The sequence below is a fragment of the Lepisma saccharinum genome, chromosome 7, assembly GCF_977018435.1.
Source record: "Lepisma saccharinum chromosome 7, izLepSacc3.1, whole genome shotgun sequence".
Classification (NCBI taxonomy): domain Eukaryota; kingdom Metazoa; phylum Arthropoda; class Insecta; order Zygentoma; family Lepismatidae; genus Lepisma; species Lepisma saccharinum.
The window spans coordinates 22382890-22408625 of record NC_139235.1 but is presented as its reverse complement, the minus strand read 5'-3'; the positions used below and the strand labels follow the sequence as shown (position 1 = coordinate 22408625).

Here is a 25736-nt window from a genome sequence, read left to right as displayed (position 1 = left end):
TCAAGCTAGAATTTACGTAGAAGGTTGGGATAAGAACCAAATTGTTGCTTTTGCTATGAGCTTTAATTAGATATATCACATGACTACTTTTCAGTTTTTTTCATTGCAAGGTCATTCAAACTTTTTTGAAAATCGAATTTTTCAAAAACCTATATTTTGAATTTTTTTAAAAAATACACATAGAAACAAACATACATATTTCAACATCAAGTCTTAGAAGTTTTGTTATGGGATCATAGTTTTTGACATGTATAAACAAATGCTATACACTATGTAAGACCATATGACATGGAAATATTGCAATGTAAATTCCATTCATTTGTAAAGGGTCTATGTTGTTTACCAAATTGGTCAAGTGGTGAAATAATGGGTATGTAGTAACTTGGGGTCTTGCTTTTTCTTGGGGGGAGGGCAAGATGTTAACAAATATTTGTTAAAAAAATATTTAAAACACCAACTCAAAATGCTAATTTGTGGTTGAGCTGGCATTAAATTGGTCACTGATTAGTAAGGGCATGCGGCATCCTGAAAAGTCGGGACCGGTATTGGCTGAAAAAATATTTCAACCTAATCCTGACTCCAGGGAATGATTTCTCAACTTTTCAGGAAGGAGAGAAATTCCAAATGGTCATTTTTAGAAAAGGTTAATTCTCGATGTTTTCTACATTGTAAGTGTCTGACACTTCTCGGAAATTGTTAGTTTTTGACACTTCTTAGAAATTGTTAGTTCTTATTCCATAAATGCAAAAAAAATATTTTAAAAAAAGTTGCAAAATTAAAGATTTTCAGTGTGGCACAAATTTTTCCCATCCAGAACATCAGGATTTAAAAAATTATGTGGTATCTGTTTTTTTTATGTGTGATTAATTTGCTTAGGTACTTTAGTATTATACGGACTACCTGATTTCAGACCGTCTGTTTTCTGGGAAAACAAAAAACACACTTATGGACATAATAGCTACCTTGTGTTCTGATGTCAGTCGAGGAATGCCTACGTTGTTAGGTTTGGTTCTATTAGCATAAATTGCAAATTTAGGTAGTCCGTATAATACTAAAGTACCTTTGCCTAGTTTTCATCAATGGATAGCTCATAACAGTTTCATTCCTTTGTTTCAGACATGGGGATGGTGTGGTTGGGTGACGAGTTACTTCCAACCGACACGAATGATATGATGCTGGATGCTCAGACCGAGAGTCCTTTTTTCGCTGACAGCCCTCAAGCAATCGATGACATCCAGGATAAGGATCCCTTGGTAAGTGATCCGTATCTTTTCCCTTCATTTAGCCTTTGTAAATACTTGAATGATATGTTCAGGGGATGACATGTTCATAATAGGCTGAAACAAGTGCTTTATGTAAACCTTGCTGTGTCACCCTTCCATTCTGTGTTGTCCTTGCTTCTGTCTGCTAGCATTTTAATAAAATTAACCACTGCAGAAGCTTTGCAGATGAATGTACACGATTTTCATCTGGAGGTAATCAACAAGTCAAGTAATTTAATTGTGTGATTGTTATTTGGTATGTACAGGGCTCCAGTTAAATGTTTATGGGAAATAAAGACTGTAGTAAGTTAGGTCAGTGTACTATATTTTTGGATGTGATTAAAAAAAATGTAATACGTTTACTCCTGTAAAAATTGATTTTCGAGTATTCTCTTCTCAACTGAATATAGGTGCCTTTACACAAAGACAACTTGGAGCATCTATAGTGCGACCACAAGCAAAATAACCTACATAGAACCATGTGTCTGGCATCATACTCGCACATGTAGGGTAGAGTGGAGTAGGGTTCTCCATGATCCAAGCTGAACCGAAAGAGTGAAGATGCGCGAAGGCTTTGACTGAAGGTTTTTTTATTTGTGGTCGTTCTATGATCACACGAAAATGGTCCATTATTTCATTGCATGCGGTTTGGTTTATGTTGGAGATAAGTGTATAGGCTGAGTTGCTACCCATACCGATGTCGGTACTGTTATTGATTTACGCTGGTACCGATGCATGCAAATTGTAACAAAAGTTATTCAAGATATTGATTATTGTTTGTGTGCAAGTAATCCACTTCAAGTATGTGCAATTTATTTATCATAGTTTTTATTTAAAGTATATGTTATGAAACCACAAAATTTAGTTTTTAAAACAATAATGGTACCAAATGAATTGAAACTCAGAATTTTGCATAATTTCCAGGATAAATAGACTGCGAAAGTGTTGCATGACATTTTTGCAGAACCTGCAGAAGACCACAATGTCAGATATATATAACAAGGCCATGCATAGCGGCAGAGAAGGGATAGGGCAGAGTGAAGCAGTACACACACTCCCCTCCCCCTTTCAAGCAATACCGTTCCTTCTTGCATGTCCATTGGTGGTGCCGTCTCACTTCACTACTTGCACAGAGACTTATTTTCGTTCATTTCCGGGCCTCCCCGATGGCACAGTGGTAGCGTCGTCGCCTTGTAATCAAGGGGTGCCAGGTTCGATACCCAGTGGAAGCACAAGTGGTTCTGATCCCACTTTAAAAAACTGTAGGTCCAGTCCCGATTAGCCTTACTGTGCATAAAGTGGACTTAAAAAAAACATATTAATCAATCGTTCATTTCCTCCATAGGTAGCCAGGACAGAGTATAAGAATCAGCCAGTATTGGTAAATAAATTCTAATCCATACTTTATGATACCGATACATCGGCATCGACTCTACTGTATATTGCACCAGGTGTCTAAATTGGTTGCTGCACTGAAGTAACCAGTAAACATTTTGAAGCATTATAGTAAAGAAAATTCATTGTTTGATAACTTGTTTCTGAGCAAAATATTTCCTGAACTAATGTGCCATGCCAATCATTAATACACAATGCAGATCGCTTAAAATACTACAGCCTTATGAATGGCAATTGTTATAGTATTTTATGTTACACTGTAACTAAGAAGCTATTGCAGTGGAACCTTGATTTTACGTTTTTCAGGGAACTGAAATTAAAAAAAAAAAAAAAAATTAAATGCAGGAAAATGAAATTCGAGGATTCAAAATTTTGGATTCCACTATTGTTATACATACAAATCAACACACCAATGGCATCTACAGCTTAGGTGAAAATGTTGCCAATTTTTTTGTGCAGAATAATATTTTACATCCTATTGCTACATGCTAACACTAGTAGGTGACTTAACAAGTACTTGTACAACCCACTTTTCATTATGTAATTGATTGCAAATTAGTATTATTTTGATCCTAAGAAGACACAAATTAGCTTCCCTGAACTTTTGACCTCACTTCCTCTCCCATTTCAATGATTTTAAATGCATTCCTCTTCTTTCTGTACAACTTGCAAAAATCATTACACAATCAAAACCGTAACTACCTCAGTGGCTGAACATGTTATGAGTCAAACTCAGGAGCTCTCTATGTAATATTTAGAGTTGGAAGAGGTCTAAAAAAATGGCTTTTTTGGGAAAAAACGGGAGTTTTTTCTGCGGCTTTTTTCACAAAAGTGTCTCAAATCAATGAAAATACAGGAGTTGCCAGTATTTTTCCTGTTTCCTGGTTTTCTTTTATCTTTCTACTGTAAAATAGACACTCATTTCAAAATATAAAATACAAATTACAATATGAAATTCGTAGCTAGACATAAACAGTGTTTTCAATAAAGCTGGCTTTTTTGAATGGGTGGTTCTTTCAGAGTGTTATCTTCATATTTTGGTAGGCTTATTAGATATATCTATGTAATATAAACAGATTCACATAACTAGAGTAGTTTTGTGTGTGTTTTTAATTGAACCTAACAGTATATGATATGATTTTCAATGTTTGATTTTTGTTATACGAACATGTACATGAAGCAAAAAAGGAAATACTGCTCTACCTTTTGAAAAACTAGTATCAAATCTCTTTACACTAAATTTTGTGTTCAGTAAAATATATATTTGTGTTCTGGCTTTCCAGTACAACATGTATAATTTGGTTAAATGGCGGCTATACCTAGTGACGGAGGAGCAACTAGTGATGTATTTTGATTGCTTGTTGCAGTGGTTCTCAACTTTGTGAGACCACAGCCCAGTAAATTTATTTCTTACATGTCGATGCCCTGATAAAGTTTATATGAATATTAATATGCAACCTTAATTAATATTAATATATCAAGTATGGCATAATCATAGTTCAATTATGTATAGACTTGCTGTCAAATATAAAAATAGATTTAAAAAACGGTCCGTTGCACACTGGCACTAAGACTGAAGTAGAATCAAATAAGATGGCGAAAAATAATCTATTAAAGATATGTGGACTGGACCCAAAGTTTGAAATGAGATCCAAAGCACTCTGCCTCCACAGAGAATTCAACCTCAGACCTCTTATTACAAGGCAACAGCATTACTTTATTCCACTCCAGGGGGTCATTCGTGATTATATAAGGATCCTTCTGTCAACGTCGGCCCTTTTCCATCAACAGTACTTATAACGATAAAAGTTGTTTTTGGACTTTTTGTGTCGCAGTTTCGTTTACGCTAGAACATATTTTTGAATTTAGATTTCTAATTTACACTTTAAAACTGCTTAAGAAAACTCAAGGATTCTTTACTGTTTTTTTATTACAAACTTCTAAAATAAACTAGCGGTTAATAAATTTTTAATTTGCCCTGGAAAGCTGGAGGGCTTTGTTTTACATAGTTAAAACTAATACAAAAATTACCTCCAGTTGCCTTAGATTAATCTTAGGTTAGTAACATAGATTAATAAACAGAAAATAAACACTTTAACCTCAATTAAAAGAATATGGTCGACCTACTTACGAAATTTACTCAGCGCTGCGTTTTCACTTTCACTGCAATCAACACTTCCGATATAAAAGTACACATCTCGAGAGCTGTCGACACAAGGGGGGAACACTATTGGCAGAAGCTCCTTGATGTCTTCTTTCCGCCGCTTCTTCTTTCCCTCGAAGATCTTCGACGTCTATCCCTCGAAGTAATTCACCGCCGCATTCATAGTTCAAAGGTCGAACTTGGTATCAACGTTGTCACCTCGATTAGCAATTCTCAGTTCACAACTACACACTTGCAGTGTTCTTTTCACTTCTCGCGCTATAAAATTTGCCACGAGAAAACAGTCTGTATTTAAATAAAATTCCGCGCGCTCTTTTCCCAATCACGTGAATCAATCATTCAAATGTCCGGAACACAGGTCACTGTTAACTGCCCACTAGGCAAACGACATCTACAAAAACAGTCCACGAATATCTAACTGCAACTTGCTGCCGATAGCACTATCAAATTCGCAAATTCTCCATACCCAGAGATGTCGACACCAACTGCTGCATGTAAACTTCTGCAGTCAACGCACGAAGCAACGTGGCCTTTCACTCAACTCACCGCGTTTTTCTTTGTCCCTTTACACAATGCATATTAAGGACAGTTCATTTTGCTCGAGGGGTGTTAATCTCTCTATCCTCCTTCTTCTCGGAAGAAATAATCAGTCCTCAAAATAATCTGTTATATACTTGCAATTTGTTCTCTTGTGATTTATACAGGCTAAATTAGATCTTAATCTCTGATGAAGTAGCTAACAATCTTGTTAAGTATAGAGAACATTCAGAACGAAGCAACACATGACAGTGGAAGGTGTCACATTGAAGAGACAAGGGCCCCCTTCAGTCTAAGCAAACATCCACCACACAGCACAATCAAGACCGAGGTTACATGATGCATGCCAATGAAGGAGCTTTCAGACTGAAGTCACAGATGACAAGATACACAGTCTTCTCCGTCAGAGGTGACCTGGAATCCAATTTTCTCGTATTCCCGTTTCTCTCATTTTTTGAGCATTTCAATCCATAGTTTGTGTATATTACCATCTTCTCTGTTAAGTTTACTCTCTCTGTTTTTACAAATGTACAAGGCACGTTCCTCCTAAGCAATTTTTCCTCTTCCCTTATTATTTCTCGTACTTCTATGTGGTGTCCTTCATCTATAATGTGCTCTGATAGTCCGGTTCGGGGAACCCCCTCCCTTATGTCTTTATCATGTTCCTTCCAACGTATGCTCATGGTTCCACCTGTTTGTCCTATATACTCTCTACTGCATTGGCATTTAATGTTATACACCCCTTTCTTCTTTTCTTCATTATCTTATTTTTCCATTCCCTTCCTTTTGTAATTTGTAAAATATTTCTCCAAGGATCTAGACGCTTTCATCCCACATTTGATACCATACCCCTTTACTATTTTTTCCACATTCTCTGACACTCCTCTAAAATATGGGATTCCTACGAACCTAATTTTCTAAATACAAAAATATTTTATACTTAACATAAAATGAGTATCTATCTCTTTGTATTTTTAATTTTTAGAAATACGAAATAATAATATATAAAAGTGACTAAGTTGCACAAATCTGAAATATGAATTCAATAGTCTGTACGGGAAGAAAAGTGCGAGAGTTTCAGAGGTCCAGGATTAGGTGAAATTCTACTATTAACAAAATATGGTTTCTTATAGAATGTAGGAGGTTGTGGGTGGTGCCGAAATTTCTCAAAAGGGGGTTTCAACCGTTAAGCATTAAGGGGGAAGATCAAGATAAGAAATATCAAATGGGAATGTTAGGTAACTGCATAAGAGAAGCATATAGCAAAGTGAATAAACTTAACAATGAGTGTTTAAAGCTATATTTGGAGCTAAGCTCTATTATGGACGGGGTGACCTGGAGTAGAATAGAGGAGAGGCATCATAAATATGTTGAACCGGCTAAGAATGAACATAGAATAAAAATTCAGAATAAATTGGCTAGGATAAGAGGAAATGTGAAAGATGGCAACAGAACAAAGGAAGACTGGAGGGGGGAGGAAAATGAAAGGAAGGATATTGTGCTTAACCTGACAACGAATGAACTGTGGGAAATGGTCAAAAGTTCGCAATTGGTAGGGGTGAAATTGAAAAAAAAAAAATTATCATTGCAGCAGAAGGGATAGGAGCCATCTTGGATGACAAAAGTGATAGGGAAGTCAAGATTAAGATACATTATATCATCGAACAACAAATTAGGAAGGAAAATAAAAAGGGGTATGATAAAGGAGAGGAAAAATAAAGGAATACGAGGTTTAAAAAGAAGTTAGGTAACGTAAAGAAATGGGTCAAAGAAAATGACATATTTCTAATATGGTCCAACAAACAGAATAAAATGGTTGTCATAGACAAAGGGGATTACAAAAGAAAGTTAGAAGAATGTTTCTTAAGTAACGACTTCATTGAGGTAGACAAGGATCCGATCAATAAAATATGAAGGGAAACAAGAAGGGGGATTGAGAACAGTATCACGTTAAGTAGGATAGAGAGAAAAAAAAGGCTAATCAAAAACTGTAAAAGGGGATCATCCCATTGGCTTTTCAATACCAAAAACGCATAAAGAAGGGACACCGCTATGGCCAATCATACCCATGTATATGCACCAGGGGTACAATTTGGCAAAAACTCTGGTTGCGAAAATCAAAGGAGTCTGAGATAACACGGAATATAGTGTTAAAAATTCATAGAATGTAAAGAGGGAAATATAAGAATTGGAAATTAATAGTACGGATATGATATAGAGTTTTGATGTCAACTTGTACCCCAGCGTACCAATTGAAAAGGTTGCCGATTGTTTACAGAGGTGATTGATGGGGAATGGAATTGATGTAGTGACCGCTTGGGAGTACGTAAGATGGTTTAATATATATACAGGGTACAATTACTTTTGCTGTAATGGGAAAATCTTTGTTCAAAAAGAGGGATTAGCCATGGGGAACCCCATATCAGGGATAGCATCAAGTATATTCCTTCACTATATTGAAAATACAGCCTTGAGCATAATAGGAAATGAGGTTAAATTCTATGGGAGATATATCGACGATATTCTGGTTATTGGGAAGAAGGAGAGATTAGAAAGTTTATTCATTGCACTGGGGGAGCAAGAAGAAAGAATCAAATTCACAAAAGAAGAAATGAAATTATAATAGGATAAGTTTCTTAGATCTTGAGATTTGCCAAACAGACAAGAAAATTTGTACAGGCGTATATCATAAGCCTTTGTCAGGAGAAATGTATATCAACCGGGAATCCGCACATGCAAACAGGACTAACACGTGCAATAAAATTATGTAACTCTAAAGAGAAATTTAGGAAAGAGATTGAATGGATAAAGAACGTGGGTAGAAAGAATGGCTACAAGGAGGTGGAAATGAGGAAGAATTTAAGCAAAGCACGATTGATATGCGAGAAAGATAATTCAATACTTAATTACTTACTGATATGCGCACCAAGTGCACTTTGCCTCCTAATTACGTTACATTTGTTTTTATGAACAAAAGTAATAAAGAAATATTGGGAACACCCTAGGAAACAATGTAATTTTATTTTCAAACAGTTGAAAAATCTAAAAAATAGAGGTGGTCGTCCTGCAAGCCTCTCCTCCCCCTTGGTAAGCTACCTGAACCATCATGCAATTTGTGTCTCCTGGGATTGGCCAATATCTGTCTCTTGACTGCTACATCATGTCAATTTCTTTTAGCTAGTTGTAAAATATGTCACTACAAACCTGTAAACTCATAACAGTAACTTCAAGCGAAATAGGTTAGCTGTAATTGATAAAATGCCAAAAAATCCATTTTTTTCTTCCAAAAAAGCCTGCTTTTTATCGGAAAAAAGCTGGCTTTCTTGCAACTCTAGTAATATTCCAGATTTATGTCCTGGTCTGTGCATGGTTGTACCTTTCTTAGTGGCAGAAAAAGTGACAAAAAACTAGAAACATACTAACACAACCTGTTTTCTGAGGTCTTGTATATAGTGTAGATTTCTAACATCTTTCTAGGTACATAGTATACATTCCTTACATTAAAGAATTGATCTTGCATATTGATTCACTGTGAATAATAATCTGATATACTATGAATTACTTAAACCAAAGATTTATTGTGGATTCTGTACGAAGAATCTGTAGCTAGAATGGGTGAGTGTAGTTTAGTGCTAGTCTTCTAAGCATCACCAGTTTGGTATCTTTGACACAACCACAGAGGAAGCCAACCGGACACGTATCTGGTTTCGAGCCACCACCTGTTTTTCGGAATAGCAATGTTGCCACTTTTGCCTGCAGTGTTTAGACATCCATTCATTCACTGCGACATTATACTCCCATGGTATTTATATTGTATTAAAAAAATTGCACACCACAATAACACAACCTTGGAAAGATAATGCAATCACAACCTCACGTTCAGAGATATCTAAAGAAACTGAATTGGCATCATCTCATTTACTCCACGTGGACTTGACAAGAGCTGTCATTCCTTGGACTGATACTATTGGTGGGAAAGGTATGAGGGGACGATTTACTGGACTCCACGTGGACTTGACATGTGGTTGTTTGAGGGAAAACTGATCTCTTGGAACTTTCTTTGAAGTAAAGTGAGGTTGCAATAAAGATGACAACTTTAAGTGTGCATGATTTTAAGTAAAAGTTGCAGTTCGGCTTGGTAAGCAGCAATGAAACGTATTTATATCCTAACATTTATAAATGCTCTGGATTGCCAAAAATGTTACAATAATCCATAGTGTTAAAATATTATACTTTTAATGACTGGTAATATATTTTTCTGAACTTGAATACAAGACATGCGACAGCAATGTGTGCATTGTCCTTATACTCAGTCCTTGACTGAGTGCGAATAGCAGTGAAGCCTTTCCATCTTCCTACACTCCCCACTGCATGCTCTTTTATTTATTTACTACCTGATAACCCGACGTTGCCCAGGTATTTATTTATCCCAATCTTGTATTAGACAGGAAAATAATGAATTCTAACTATAGTGTAAAATGTAACTAATTTTAAATGTGATTGTGAATATCACCAATTAGCATAGCGACTTCGAAAACTATTGATTTGACACTAATGTAGGTCATTTGTGGCATTTTATTTTTCACCCCCTCTCACCACCCATGCCGATGAACTTGAGTTGAACCGCATTGGGAGTGTCACGAAAACTGGATTCCATTTGCAACACAGCCTGAATGTTCGACAACCCAAGAAACACTATTGTCGTGCAGATTGCATACAGTGACGGTTGTCTGTTTGTGTGGAATATAATATTGGTGGTTCTCGATTATTTTTACATGTCATCCCTTCACTTCCCACCCCACCCCTAGGGTGCCAGGGGGTCTTACCCCCACAGTATTTATTTCCAGGTTGCAAGTGATAAGTGTACCAAGTTTGGTTAAAATCGCTCCAGGTGTTCGAGAGTTATTGCTGAACAAGCAAACCACACACATATACACAAACACATCCATTTATGTGTCATTTTAATGGCGCCCACGGACCACAGATTCGTATACAGGACATCAAAACAAACAACTTTTCTCAGTAACATTTTTCTCGTTGGTGCTTAGTTTCGGGTCTACAGTCGTTCAAAAAAGCCACATATATATATAGATAGATAGATATAGATATTTGTTTTTTTTAAATCTTGTAGTGAAGTTGCATTCTGGTTCCCCAGAATTTTTTTCAAGTTTACACTACCAAGATAAACACAACATATAACCTTGGCCAGTAACTGTGCTCAATTAAAATATGAAGAATTTGTTTCCTTCCCAGGTTCCATCCTATGAAAATCATTTTTTTGTGTGTTAAAGCTTGTGGTCTTGAAAGTCAGTAAACAGAGGCGATAGGGCTTGATGCACTGACCAACCTTCACTCAAATGAATAGCTGTTTGGGAGACCCTGGCCCTCAGAGGGCTTGTTGGGCCATATAGTTAGTTTAGTTTGTATTATACAGTGTGATTATAAAGTTTTGATCCATTTCTGTGAGAAACCGATATTAGAATCAAACCAACAATGAGAATGGAAAACATAACACTTAGTAAAACATAATCCATCACAGGTTGCACCCTGCACGTCCACACAACTCCCAGCGACGCACCGGTGCACGAATCACTAGAGGCACGTATTTTTGGTAAATAGAAAATCAAAATTTCGGTACAAAAACTGAGTCAATTTCGGGTTCAAAAGCAGTAAATAAAATAAAATATCGGTGTTATAGCGGTGAAAAAATGGATGAAAAGTGGTATATAAAAAGACATACTGGTTTTAAAATTGTGAAAATAATCTTAAATTTGATTTAAAAACTACACTTATTCCACAGAATTAACATTTCACTTCTAATAGCACATTATCAGAGTATTAAGTTTATTTCTGTGTAAAGGAGTCCAATTTTGCTTCTCCAATATTAACAGCAGAATTAATCAATTTTCCGGGAATTGCACTCTCAGGATAATTCAGACCTCAGAAGGGGTCGCATCGGTGAATAAACCCTGAATTTCGTGTTTGAGTTAATTTCGCTTTTTACAGTTCATTTCGCATTATTTCGTGACAAAATATGGTCACAAAATGCACCTCACACCTTTCAAAAACATGAAAAATTAACACTACAATGTGTTTTTTCAAATTTCGTTTTTTCGTCAAAAACGAAATATGCATGCCCCTACGAATCACGTTTTCTAGCATTGTACAGCGATGCGTCGCTGGGAGTTTTGTGTGGACGTGAGAGTGGTCATATGGAATAAGGCTAAGTGCAACCTGTGATGGATTATGTGTTACTCTGAGGTTGGGTTTACATTATCTGTAGAAGTTGTCATAGATTATGTGTTACTAAGTGTTAGGTTTTCCATTCTCATTATTGGTTTGATTCTAATATCTGTTTTTTACAGAAGTGGATCGAAACTTTATAATCACCCTGCATGTTACCTTTTTGCATTGTCAAAACTAGGGGTGGCCAGTAAATCACAATGTTTAATTATCTGGATTTCTAAAATCATCATCTAAACATTATCCGCATGTAATTTTCATCTACAGGGTAACCGAGAATTCCCCCTTCTCCTACTTGCATGTAGCCTGTTGCAAACATGTTGAAAATTGGCAGGTATTCGATTGCTTGGGAATGATTTAGTTTACGTGGGTGGCACCCCTGCTCTGAAGATCACATGGAACGCTTACTCGAATTCCTATGTCAGTTGTTGCACCATGGCTGATGTGAGCGGACATAGTTACATTGCTGAGGAATGGCTAGAAGGGTTGTTAAAGGTCCAGGAAACCATAGATTCTAATGGGTTCCGCAAGAGGACCGGAACCTTTTTTCTCACACAATTCAAATTCGGTCCAAGTTGCGTGTTGTTTCATTTCAGTACGAAACTTGGTTCCTGGACCATATTTAAATTGATCTGGAAAGAAAAGGTTCCTGGACCGAATTGAAATACTTTACAGATAAAAAGGTTCCTTACGGTCCAGAATTCATTTAGGCTTGCTGATTTTCTCTCCTGGACTGGAATTGAATTTATTTAAAATTCCTGGACCTGTAACAACCCTGACGATTACTGATGCGTGCATGGGTACACGAAGGGCAATGCACGACAGGAAAGGGTGTACTTTAATACACCGTGTTCCAAAATGAATATCGGGGTTTTAATTAAGTGTATATTCTATTACATATACATTACAGAAATGAAACATACCTTAAAAGGAAGGGTAACTCAAACAGTTTTTTGTCACAAGTTACAAGTGTTCAATGTGGGAGCCCCTTGTGACACGGCACACATCTAGTCTGTAGGCAATTTCTTCCCACACTGAAGCTAGCATGTCTGTTGTAACAGACTCCACAGCTGCATCAATCTCGCGTTGCAATTCAGGGAGGTTGGCAGGTAGTGGTGGCACTTATACACTATCCTTTACATACCCCAACAAAAAGAAATCGCAGGGGGTGAGGTCGGGAGATCTTGGGGGCCATTGCAGAAGAGCCACGGTATCCTCACAATGACGACAGATCCATCGTTGGGGAAAAACAGCATTCAACCAATTCCGTACTTCACGATGAAAGTGTGGGGGCGGATGCCAGATGATGTTTCTTTTTTGCCAACGATCCAGTTGAGGGTAGAACCATTGCTGGAGCATGTCCAAATACGCAGTACCAGTGATAGTGTTTTCCACAAAGAAGAAAGGCCCAGACACTTGTTTTTTGGATAGAGCACAAAAGACATTCACTTTTGGCGAATCCCTCATGTGCTGCACTGTTTGGTGTGGATTTTCAGACCCCCAAATACGCACATTATGCGTATTCACTCGTCCACTAAGATGAAATGAGACTTCATCACTAGAGATCACACTTGTAAGAAAATCATCTTCCATGTCCTGTACATTTTCGCAGAAGTTGGCACGGGTCACATTATCTTCAGGCTTTAGGGCCTGTAACAGATGTAGACGGTACGGCCTCATGTGCAATCTCTTTCGTAACACCCTCCAAACAGTGGTGGATGGCATTGACAGTTCTCGACTCGCCCGCTTTACAGATTTTCTGGGACTCCGACCGAAAGTTGCTCTGACCTGTTCCACTTGCTCATCTGGTAGACGTGGTGTTCCGGAGCTCTTCCCTTCGCACAGGCATCCCGTATTCTTAAATTGGTTGTACCATCTTCGGATGTTGTTATCCGATGGGGGATCACATCCATATTCCCGCCGAAAAGTACGTTGCGCTCCAATTGCCGAGTTACACCTTGCGAATTCCAAGAGACAAAGGCTTTACGCTCAGAAGTCATCTCCATCTTTACTACTAGCGCCGTGCTGCGGCGGAGTTACGAAACATCACCTGCGAAGTAGAAACAAAAACTGTTTGAGTTACCTTTCCTTTTAAGGTATGTTTCATTTCTGTAATGTATATGTAATAGAAGATACACTTCATTGAAACCCCGATATTCATTTTGGAACACCCTGTATATTGTAAAGTTTGCAAGTGCTATAATGTAAATAAATAGATACATATGTTATAATAAGTAAATATGTCATATATCTTGGGGTAATATGTACTATGTAACATAACCTAGGGGTATGGGGACACCCTGTAGATTTGTTTGTCCCTACTCATTTATATTTAGTGATAAAAATATAATTAGTTCTAGTGTGGAGCCCTGTATAATATAGTAATTGCTGAAAGAAAAATGGAAAGTTGAAAACTTGTTGACTGCCAAATAAAGCACTTACCTGCTTCATGTCATTTGTGTTGTTTATCCTGCTTGTTACATGTGCGCAGCTCAAAATGCGAAACCTTTTCAGCTCCAATGCTTCTATGTTCACTTTTTTTATTGCTGGACAGGCTTACCTCCCCTAAGCTAGTGGGTTGTCATGCTGTCGTGGTGTTACTTGGCATTTTTTTTTTTTTTTAGCTTGTTGCATGTGGGTGCACTCACACCCGGTTGGTTTGTAACAGGTTGCGTACACAAAGACAGGCTGGTGACAAGAGTTAAAGAGAAAAGCGAGGAAGAAATTGTAATGGTGGTATTTTTTTCCCCCATTTAAAAAGAATCAATCAGATCCACTTGCGTTAATTTGCGTAAATTTGTCTCTTAGGGGATGGAAAGTTTCATGATGCTGGACGAGTATGACTCGTACGATGTCAAACCTAAGTTCATGTCAAGTACTGCTACCCAGACAGCAAGTCAACCGTCAAAGAAAATCAAGCCTATTAGACATCCTGGACTCATACTCAAGACCCCAATAGCCTACCAGAGGGATTCTGATTTGAGTGTCATTCCCATAAAGCCTGAAGGAATGGGTGAGTATTGGTTTTTTCTTCTATTCTGTCTGTGTTTGTGCCATGTAGGGTTGGTTTACTACACCTGCAGTTCCTACTTTACCCGTTGGTTTTTAGCTTTATTTGTGGGTTCTCTGTCTGCTAATGATAAATCAATCAATTTTAGCGTGTCTTGTGATGATTCTTTAACGTAAGAGATGTCTGACCATGGGCTAGGTGCAACGACCAGGATGAAATACTGGGTATTAATTGTCGCACCCTTCTCCAAAAAATACACATGGATAACACCTTTCATGTCCCAGAAGACAGTTCCCAAAATCTTACCGGCAGACGGCAGCACTTTGCTTTTTTCTGCTACCAACTCCCGCCCTTCACTGAACTGTTGACACCATTCATACATGGACGTCAGCAGGATTTTTTCCAGGGAGGGGCAAGGAAGGTATTTTTTTCCAGGGGGGGTAACATGGCAAATGTTCCCCAATAATAGTGTTCATCCCTCAAAAGACATTGCTTAAATTTGAATTTATCATGTTCGTGCAATAATTAGCACACATTATTGTGGCTGAAATTAAATTATATGTGTGAAATATGTTATTTTTAGTTGACTTTCGGTTTCCAGGGAGGGTCCTCAGCCTCCCTTTCCGGACGCCCATGCATTCATACACTCTTGCCCGTGACAGTGTTTGTTCACCATACTGTGCTTGCAGTCTGCGCCATATTTCAGCAGGTTTCACCTTCTCCTTCACAAGAAATTTCATTATACACCACTGTTCCACAGCAACCTTGCCGCCATATTTGTTTGCACTACTGCTCATGCGCCAAATGCATCGGAAAGGATCATGGTTACTCACAAGGAATCATGGTCTGTCCTGCCTGCAGCCCTACATTGATTCATTAATATTTTATGCACGAAAGTCTTGATCAACCTTGAGCAACCCTTGTAGTTATATTTTAGTTCTGGTAAGGGGCTGGACCCCATATAATGTGATGGGGGCAAAATAGCCTAAGTGCTGATGCACCCATTCAAAGTCAATCAATCAACCTTTCCCACAAATGTTTTCTATGAAGATTTTCACACCATGCAATCTCATACGCTGCATGAATTCAAAAGAAGAAGAAAAGTGAGAAGCGTTGTTGACAGTAAGGGAGAGAAGGAAAATGTTTATAGTATTTGCTGTATTTAAGTAAAGTGTCAGTTTTGGGTACATACAATATTCAAGTAAAGTTTTGGGGTGACATCAATAAAACTATTTGCATAAAAATACTTGGTGTTACTCTGAGTTGCATACAAATTTAAAAGTTCGTTGTCTTAACTTGTTGGAAATAAGATGTTGGGTGGAACAGCAACATGAAGTAACGAAGTTTCTCATCATAACAACCCCTTTGAAACCAACTAAAACAATATGTAGGAAATAAATCTATTCCCTGTACCATGCCTTTAAAGCACATACGATGTGTAGAGGTGGGCCCTCACACATTCTCTATCTAGCTCAAACTGCAGGTGATGTGATGAGCATCATGCTCAAGCCACCTTTAGTCCCAAGTGTTGAGGGGAAAATTCCCAACTGAGTTGGACCTGTGTCTCTTGCATGCCAGTCACGTGTCTTGCTGACTATATTTTGGCAGCTCGCAAAGTTACATTACAGTATCGTAAGATGGAAAAAAATGTTACATGTTTATTTCTTTTTGATTTGTAATTTACTTCTCAGTCGTGAAGAATGTGTTGGGATCTTTCAGTAAACAAAATTCATGTGGCCTTTCCGAGGTTAATAATGCTATATTCTCTTGTCTGTACAATTGTGTATTGTCTTGAATTGTGTGAGGTCTCGGCTTAGCATGGTTGTAATTGTAATTTCTAGTACTGCTTTGATCACTGCATGCGTAATTGTCATACCTGTTTCACTGTACTAAAAATAGATTAAGTCCATCTCTCTTTTTTTAATGTAGTGGTATTAGAGCTGAGCTGATGCTTCTTTGAAGCTATAAGTGTTAATATATAGGGTGTTCAATTTGAAATACACCATATCAATATCCCAGAGTTATACTTTAAAAATATTAAAGTAGGTATCACACAGTGCTGGCAAAAAAGTAAAGTGTTGGTTCCCTCTGCAACATGTCGTAAAGGCATGTATTGGATGTAGAGGTAGGACCCCACATATTCACAATCTCAGCCGTTTGTCGAGGTGATGTGATCAACACCACACTTCAGCCACCTTGTCCATCAATGTTGCCCCCCCCCCTTTCATCACCAACCTTACCAGGTATACAAGGTACTTGTTTATTAGGAACTGACTTCTTAAGGGTATGTATGAAAGGTTTCATATTTCAGACACGAGGTTCTCCCTTCCGTGGCTGGCTGCTGAGAACTGTTGCCAATTTAGCTCTTTTGGAGCCAGATCTGTTTTTTTCGTGCACTCATTTGGCTTCTAAAATTTGGAAATGCTCCAATGAGCTTTAGCTCCAAATCTAGCCCTGTTAATAAATTTGTTTCCACAGTATATGCTTTATGATAACTAACACCGTTCAGAGCGGTGAGCTTACAAAGTAAGGATCATGTTACATATCAGATGGGTGCCTTATGGAGCTCTTTGTTGTAGGGAGGTAAGCTCTAACAAAGGGCTTCAGCTTTAAGTAACGGACTTTGCATGTGCTTTGGCTATTTTACGTAGTTCTTTTACCTCTTAACGTAAATTGCGTCAAGATGCCTAATGTTATTTACATGTCAATATGAATGCAAGTATTCAAAATTAAGCTGTGAACTGGAGTACCCGCCCCCTAGACCAACTTTTGCCATGAATATACATTTTGCAGGTGATAATGTTTTATTTCACTCAACTCCCTCTTATCTCTCCAGTTACTTTTTATAGCTCTGTGGCTGACGTGAAGATGACATAATATTGTTATCCGGGAATCCTTTATTTTCAATTTCATGTGAGCATTGGTAGGGCCTCCCCGATGGTGCAGTGGGAGCATCAACACTTTGTAATCAAGGGATCCCTTGATACCCGGTGGAGGCACATAGTGGTTCAGATCCCACTTTAAACTGTAGGTCTAGTCCCAATTAGCCTTACTGCGCATAAAGTGGACTTAAAACACCAACTCAATCAATCAGTCATGTGAGCATTGGTGGATTATTGAGTTGGGTGATACTGCCAGGTCTATATGGTGAAAATAGAATACAAATTGTCATCACTTTAAAGTTAATTGTAATAATAGCACACCCCCATGTAAAATTTACTGATGAGTGATATTCTGTTGATTCAGTATAGAGTTACAAGTGTTCCATGAAGAGCCTACGTGGTTCATTAACCTCTTCAATGTATGTTACCATGGGATTTCAATGGGTTTTGCTTTGAAAAAGAAATACTGTGTATTTACTAATGCAGATGAATTCTATGTTTTTAATCTGCCAAAATAAACTCTGTAGACATAGTAAAAAAACTGGAGGATGTATTTCCTAGACATGTTTACATGATCCGTCAGTCATGTATAACAAGTGTACACTATTTCTCCACCATATTGTCTACAATTCCTTCATATCTTAAGTACTTAGGATTTCTCATAATTTTAAATATATTTAATTCTAAAAACTATTTCTTACGAATATGGTTGTTTTTCTGTTTTTCTGAATGAACTTCAGGACTTATGTTATTGTGAGACACAACCATTCCAAATTTCGTAAGTGTTAATTGTCCTGAATATTGGAAAACATCTCATTAAATCAAGTTCCCGATACCACCATTTCTGGTCTCATACACTCCTAACATGTTCCTAGTTTATTTTAAAACTTAATATTCTGTAAATGTCCATGTAAAATTCTGGTTTTAATCTGACACCAGGCCACATAAATCCATCCCCATTTGGCTGTCCACACGTCATGAAGGAAACCACACCCCCACCTCCCATCTTTGATTCTTCAGTTATACAGGGTGTCCACCATGAGACCAACATTTTAAACAAATATAGTGGAAAGGAATATTTGTATACCATCATTACTATACTTGAAAATGATAATGTAACACAAAATGCAGTTCAGTTCATTTGCACATGGGTGCCTTTGGTGACATGAAGAATATCTAACCTGCAGTCAATTTTACACCATGTGTTGATCAGCATGTCTACTGTGACATAGTGTATGGCATCTCTCTTAAAACACACAGCAAAAGTTTTGTTGCACTTGAGTAATGGATTTTTTTTCTGCATACCACCACACAAACTTGTGCACACTCATTTGGAAAACTCTATTTTAGAAACAATTTGTTGTTTTAGCACCACTGTCGTTCTAGCGTGAACTACAACATTATCACGTAAATTTTTTACGTTCCTGCTTCTGCTCTTATTAGAATCACAACAGCATGGCCTGAAATGAAAACGAAACAAACTTTCAAAATGTTGGAGTCTCATGATGAACACACTGTATTAGTGGAAATTGAGCTACGTAAGTTCAGCATTAAGTGGTATACAATGTTTTGTAGAGATTGTAAGCGTTGATCCATATATTTCCAGCTGTCTGCGAGAAGTGTGGAGCAATAGGGGTGAAGCATGCTTTCTACACAAGGGAGAGGAAATTCTGCAGCCTTGCCTGTGCCAGGGGCTACAGTGATTTAGAACCAGTTCACCACTCTTTGCCAAAGCTAGAACCGATAAATAATGTAAGTATATTGTTTTGAAACAGCCTGTACTAGTTATGCATAGTGCTAAGAAAATATTGTGAGATGTTACTCAGCTCTGCAGACTGAAATCCTGGAAATCTTGGAGAAGTCTGACAAAATCAAGTGTTTGTAGTTGTCTATAACTGACAATGAATATAAATTGCACTCTTTTCATGTATTGACATCTTGATGAAAAACATTATGCATAAAAATATTTTTGTTCATGTATTTTAAACAGTCCTGGATAAACTTGATTCTGTTACATAGGAATCAAGTGTAGCACTTGAAACGTCTGTGTAGGTTACAGCAGTGGCGACTCGTGGCTTTTTTGTGGTGTAGGAAGAAGTTATGGTAAACCGAGGAAGGTTTAAAAAAATGTGTTCAATTAATGCCACACATATAGCTGCAGACCCATGCACAAGGTAGGACAAGGGGTCCTTGCCCCTCTTGAACTATGAAATATTTTAATGTGAACCATTAAAAACCTATGAAAATAGCATTGACGATATTTTAGATTTTGCAAGAATTTAGATTTTGTCCCCCTCCTTGTCGTTGTGTGAATTGAGGGTAATAAAAAGTGCTCCTTGAACTCTAAAATTGTATTATAAATGCTTCTAAATTGTGCTAGGATTCATTATTAATTATTTTTTCGGATATCTGTAGTTTTAAGTTCAATTATGTGTAACTTATTATTCACTATTGTAATATTGTTAATTTTCCCACAAAATTGTGTACAATGGTTCAACAAACGAAATGGGCTCAGCCTAGAACTTGAAACGGTTTTGAGGAAATTGTGTGTTTACCCCCAACCTTCTACCAATTTCGTGCCATACAATTTCCTCACGAACAAATTCGGACATGATAAAGAAAAGATAGAGAATGGTATCATACCATGGTTGTAAAAAACTTGTCGCTGTGTAGGTACACTCTCTTTTATTTGAATTGAAACATGTCCGCTGGTGAAGTAGGAATAAGATTTGGACATAATTTTGATTTATATTTCCTGAAAACATATCCTTTGAATTAGATTTCCACTCCCAGATACTCACTTTGCAGATTATGCTAGATTTTACCGTTATGCAAAAAGCAGAATGACATGTGCCACAAAGATCAAACTGTGCTAGGTTTAGTACCATTCTGCTGGGGTTAGAATCACTGATTGAGGATCTCTTGGTGCATCCTCGCTGGGTCTTTAAAAAATGCACCTTCCACTCCTCACCCATCTGTTTGTAGTGCTCCCAGCGAGGTTCGTCAGTCGGGGCAGCAAAGCATGTGTGTCCATCGTCTTTGGGCTGCGGCTTGAGCGAGCGACAGCAGTCTACTCTTGACAGTAGCTAACCTGGTCAATTGTACGTAATGCGTTAATAATTTTATAATGCACATTATTATGAAACTCCTAAAAAGTAGAGAACTGGAAATAAGTATAAATAAACTGTAGCAAATTCCTCACTTCCTACATGGAGGAATCGCCCCTGGGTTACAGTGACATATTGAAAATTTTACCTGGTTTACCGCAACAATTCTTGTATATACTTTCCCCCAGTTAGATGATTTAGATTTAATTGAAGTAAAACAAGTACAGGAGTCCAACAACTTCAAATTTTCCGGCAATTTTGATATTGTCCATAAAATAAAAATTTCCCTTTTCACCAACAATTGGACGTAGATTTCCCTTTACCAAGGGAAATGTCCCTTCGTGTAGCAACACTGCCTCTGCCAAGCGTGGGACAGAAACACAAAGAAACAAGCAGTTTTCTCCCACCAACGCTGTTTTTAGAGGTGGCAGGCTGTTGTTTTTTTTAAATATCCACCTGCTCACTTTATCTTTGTTTCCCTCACCCTCTTCATGTAAAATCAGGGCGAAAGTATGGTCCATCAGAAGGGTGTGATGATCAGTAGCGTGCATAAACTGGTCTAAGTTCTGTACATAATTTACTAAAATTTGGGGTTAAAAGCTATAGTAGTTTTCACGTTCAGAAGACACAACGGCGCTTATGGAGAAACCGCACAGTGTTGCCAATACAGCGCTAGCTCATGTTCCCGGGAAATGATGACCTTCCTTCACAATGGAGGTGTTACGTATTTTGTATATATAATGATAATTATATGTAAATATTAATATTATACTGTGAACGTTACAGTTACCCTTTTTACTATGATCCATTGCGATCACTACACACGCGACTGTAATGCACGAATATGACACTTCAGAAATCACTTAAAAAAGTAAAAATCACTTAGAGCTCACACAACTGAAAACACTTTTTCGAGAGAGGAAAAGAGTCTAAACAGACCAAAGCAGATCTCTCACTCAAGTAAGGGGAACCTGGCACATGGGTTAGATTCAAGTTGCAACCCAAACAAACAAATGAGTTATGGCTCACGTGAACTGATAAGACGTGAATGACTCAAGCAAGGCATTTCATATTTCTATCTTGAAGCCCCATATTTTGTCACGTGTTGGAAAGCCTTTCAAAGGTTAATATGGTGTCTATGAATTTATGTGCACCTTGGAAACTGAAAGGTGATCTTCATTTCAGTATTTTGTGGACAGTAACGTAAACAAAAACGTGTATTTGTGACAGCACTAATGTTGCTCACAACAGCAGCATTGCAATTATTGTCAATTATTAAATTTAAGTAATTTCAATTCTATTATAACAAACTGCATGAAGTTAATATTTTTACTGAATGGAAATAAAATAACAACTCGAAAACTTGGTGGTGATTAGCCGGAATGCTGCGGTGAGCCAGCTCAAGATGGCCAGACAACGTCTCCTTACTTCGCGCGCGGTTCGGGTTAAAAAGAAACTCCAAATGCATGGAAGTAATATTTCTGGGAACCTTTGAGTGGTTATAAAAAATAATTTCATTATTTTCTCCACAACTTTGTCGCTGGAAGTTTTTACTTGGAATTACAGAACAAAAATTGGCCAGCGACGACATTTTCTACTGCATGAATATAAAAAATCTCCACATACTTTATTTGAATATTTTTTAATGCAAATATGCTTTAAAGTATTGATAAATTCTGAGTACCACCGTCACCTATAACTAGAGGCACATATTTTTGGTAAATAAAAAAGCAAAATTTCGGTATAAAAACTGAGTCAATTTCGGGTTCAAAAGCGGTAAATAAAATAAAATATCGGTGTTATAGCGGTGAAAAATTGGATCAAAAGTGGTATATAAAAAGACATATTGGTTTCAAAATTGTGAATATAATCCTAAATTTGATTTAAAAACTACACTTATTCCACAGAATTAACATTTCACTTCTAATAGCTCATTTATGTAGTTATCCGAGTATTAAGTTTATTTCTGTGAAAAGGAGTCCATTTTTGCTTCTCCAATATTAACAGCAGAATTAATCAATTTTCCGGAAATTGCAAAACTCTCAGGATAATTCAGACCTCAGAAGGTGCCGCGTCGGTGAATAAACACTAAATTTCGTGTTTAAGAGTTAATTTCGCTTTTTGCAGTTCATTTCGCATTATTTCGTGACAAAACATGGTCACAAAATGCATCTCACACCTTTCAAAAACATGAAAAATTAACAGTACAATGTGTTTTTTCAAATTTCGTTTTTTCGTCAAAAACGAAATATGCATGCCCCTACCTATAACAATTAAAAAACAGTGTCAATTTTTTTAATAATGAATGCTTCAATTTTACGGCATGTTTCAACGTTAGGAATGAAAACAATGTAAAAATTGTGTTTTCACAGAAAATTTGCTTTTTTAATTTATCTAAAATTATGTAAGCAAGTTACCAGTTTTTTGTGTTCACCATTGCATTCTCTACAAAATTTCCTGCAAAACTGCAGGTACCGATTTTACTTAAGCTAAATTTGTAAATCCAGAAATTTCACAACAGCGCGTTCATATTTCCCATAAGAAAAGCATTGCCTATAAGAGTCCATTGTATCTTCTGAACATGAAAACTACTATAGTTTTAATATTTGCATAATATTGGATGTCCGAAGTAGGACCGACACCGTTTATAAGTGAAGTGTGTTATTTTAATATGATAAGGAGTAGCTACAAACAAAAACACATTTTGAAGACAAACTCACCCAAGTTTCATTGGAAGCACTTACAGCTCAGTATAGCTCTACATGAGCTCCATTTGTTACATTGAGAATGTCCAGCCTGTATCAATCTCCATCCACGTGTTATGTAGCATCTGATGGGTTAAAGAAGCAGGAGCATTCTGAATGTGGTTCTGCAATTCTTGTAGATCATCAATCTTTTAGCCAGAATACACCATATACTGTGCGTCCATTCCTTGCGAGGTCGAGAGATCAGAAGTGTGGCGGGCGGTGCTAGCAGAGATGCTGACATTTTCGACCAGTAACATCCCGCTTATTTTTATGGACATATCTTTAGCATGCAGATATTGATGGCAAAACTAGCACTAACCTGTGTTATAAGAGTTGTTCAAAGTGATGTCCACCTACATTCACACATTCCTGGCATCAGTTCTACCCTTATATTGTCTTTTAGTTCGTCGATACTGTATGTGCTGATGATTTTGACACACCCATCTCCTGTGTAACACTTCGCAGATGTTTGTTTGGAGAGCATTCTAACGGTGTCCCAATTTTGTCTAGTTTTTCTTCGGTTAGAATCCGTCGTTTTTACTTAGGGGTTCTAAAATTTAACAATCCAGTTTCTCATAATTTAATGACAACACGTCTAACCGTGTCTCTACCTGGAGGTGAAACACCAAGGAATTGTCTTGCTTCAAGGTCTGTTCCTCACTCCATTCACAGCTCTGTCCAGGGCACCTGTAGTTGCGAAGGAAAGAACAACTCAAGCTCGGAGCTTTCAGATTGCAAACAATGCTCACAAGAACCATTGACTTTTAAGGTTTAGTCTGCATCGTAATCTTGATACAGCGTTGCACATTTGAAACCTCCAAACGATTCTGAGCGAAGCAAAACTCTTTCGAGGGTAAACTTAAGCGGGACGTTACTGGTCGAAAATGTCGGCATCTCCGCTAGCGCTGCCCGCCACACTTCTCCCGATCTCTCTGCCCCGCAAGGAAATTGATGCACAGCACGGTATTTGATGTACCCCAAAGAAAGAAGTCTAGAGGGGTAACATCAATCTCGTGCAGAATATCAATGGCAAATTACTGTCTTTTCGGCTTGTCATGTGCCTTAATTTCATGCAGCAACTACACCTTGTAATATCAAACTTCCGATGGTATAGAAAAAGATATCAACGGAAAAAGGACAGACTGAAGTAATAATTGACAAGCAGAAAAGTCGAAATTTCCATTTGATTAGCCATAACTTGAAGTTGATTTCCAGTAAGAAATACATGGAATTCTTATTCATCATGTTTTTCAAACATCGTATCTAGCTTAATAATCAACTTGAAAAAACGCTTTCATTTGAAACATGTGGAGAAATTCTTACTCTATTCAACACTGGCGTTTTCCCTCAGTAGCATTGCCCATTCGGACGATATTGAAATAAATGCACAACTGGTGCGAAATTGTCACTCTTCCCCTTAAGTTGGTGTCTGCAATAGTTTTTACCTTTAAATAGGATGGGACAGATTAATCCTTTCTCTATCAGTATCTGTTGATATTGGAATACTGGTGTATCAGTAAAATTACAGATAAAATTTTACCGAACTGATATTTTTATAAATAATATGTAATTTAGTTGAAAGTTTTGTCATATTGTTGTTAATTCATTCTAATGAGTTCACATTTAATTTTTTTCACGTAGTTTTTATTCGCTATAAGACACTACAAATGTTCTAGATGTGCACCGTATGTCACATGACACACGTTGCAAGCTGTAGCCAAATTCGGACCATACCTGTTTCGTCCTGTTCTCTTCCATTTACACACACACAACCAGTTTCCTTAAACTGCCAATAGCATGTCCGAATGCTCTGGTGGTGGTTCTCTTTGGTATTCTCTTCTGAATGCACTATGCACTGCAGTAACAGATGAACACCGCACATATTCTAAAGCACAAAAACTCTTTTTTCCTGCATTGTCGCCAATTTGTAACAGCACTGCACTCATGCTGCTACCTGATGTGTGTCACGTAAAAACTTGGTGAGTTTCCTGTTCTTTTCATACATCAATCATTATTATATGTGCAATACAGGGTTTTCCTAAAGTCCTTCCCACATTTAAATTTGCTATAACTTTGTAACTAAGAGATATTTCAGTGAAATAAAGTTTGTACTTCACAGCAGTCTTTAAAATTTTAGCTGGCAACACTGCATACCTGTTGTCCTCATCGCCCCACCTCTAAAAGGGCACCATTCCTGCAATCTCATCCTGAAACCCAGAATGGCTTTCTGGTGCTGCTCATCCGAAATGTCCTGTGATGACTGCAGATATTTTTGCTCTGAGCTCATCCAGGTATCTTGGCTCTTCCGCGTACACTTTCTCTTAACATATCCCCATAGCCAAAAGTCACATAGAAACAGGTATGGTGACCTTGCAGGCCATGATGTGGG

The 25736-nt window shown here is 37.5% G+C and overlaps 1 protein-coding gene across 3 annotated transcripts in view; it reads left to right on the top strand.

The window, feature by feature from the left end:
• Positions 1-25736, top strand: part of LOC145989765 (MBT domain-containing protein 1-like) — a 65892-nt gene that overhangs the window by 3990 nt on the left and 36166 nt on the right. For all 3 annotated transcript variants that reach the window (XM_083125075.1, XM_083125074.1, XM_083125076.1), the window contains exons 2-4: positions 1117-1253; positions 14410-14614; positions 19100-19245. In XM_083125075.1, the coding sequence (XP_082981201.1) occupies positions 1117-1253; positions 14410-14614; positions 19100-19245 (488 nt within the window). The remainder of the gene's footprint in view (positions 1-1116; positions 1254-14409; positions 14615-19099; positions 19246-25736) is intronic.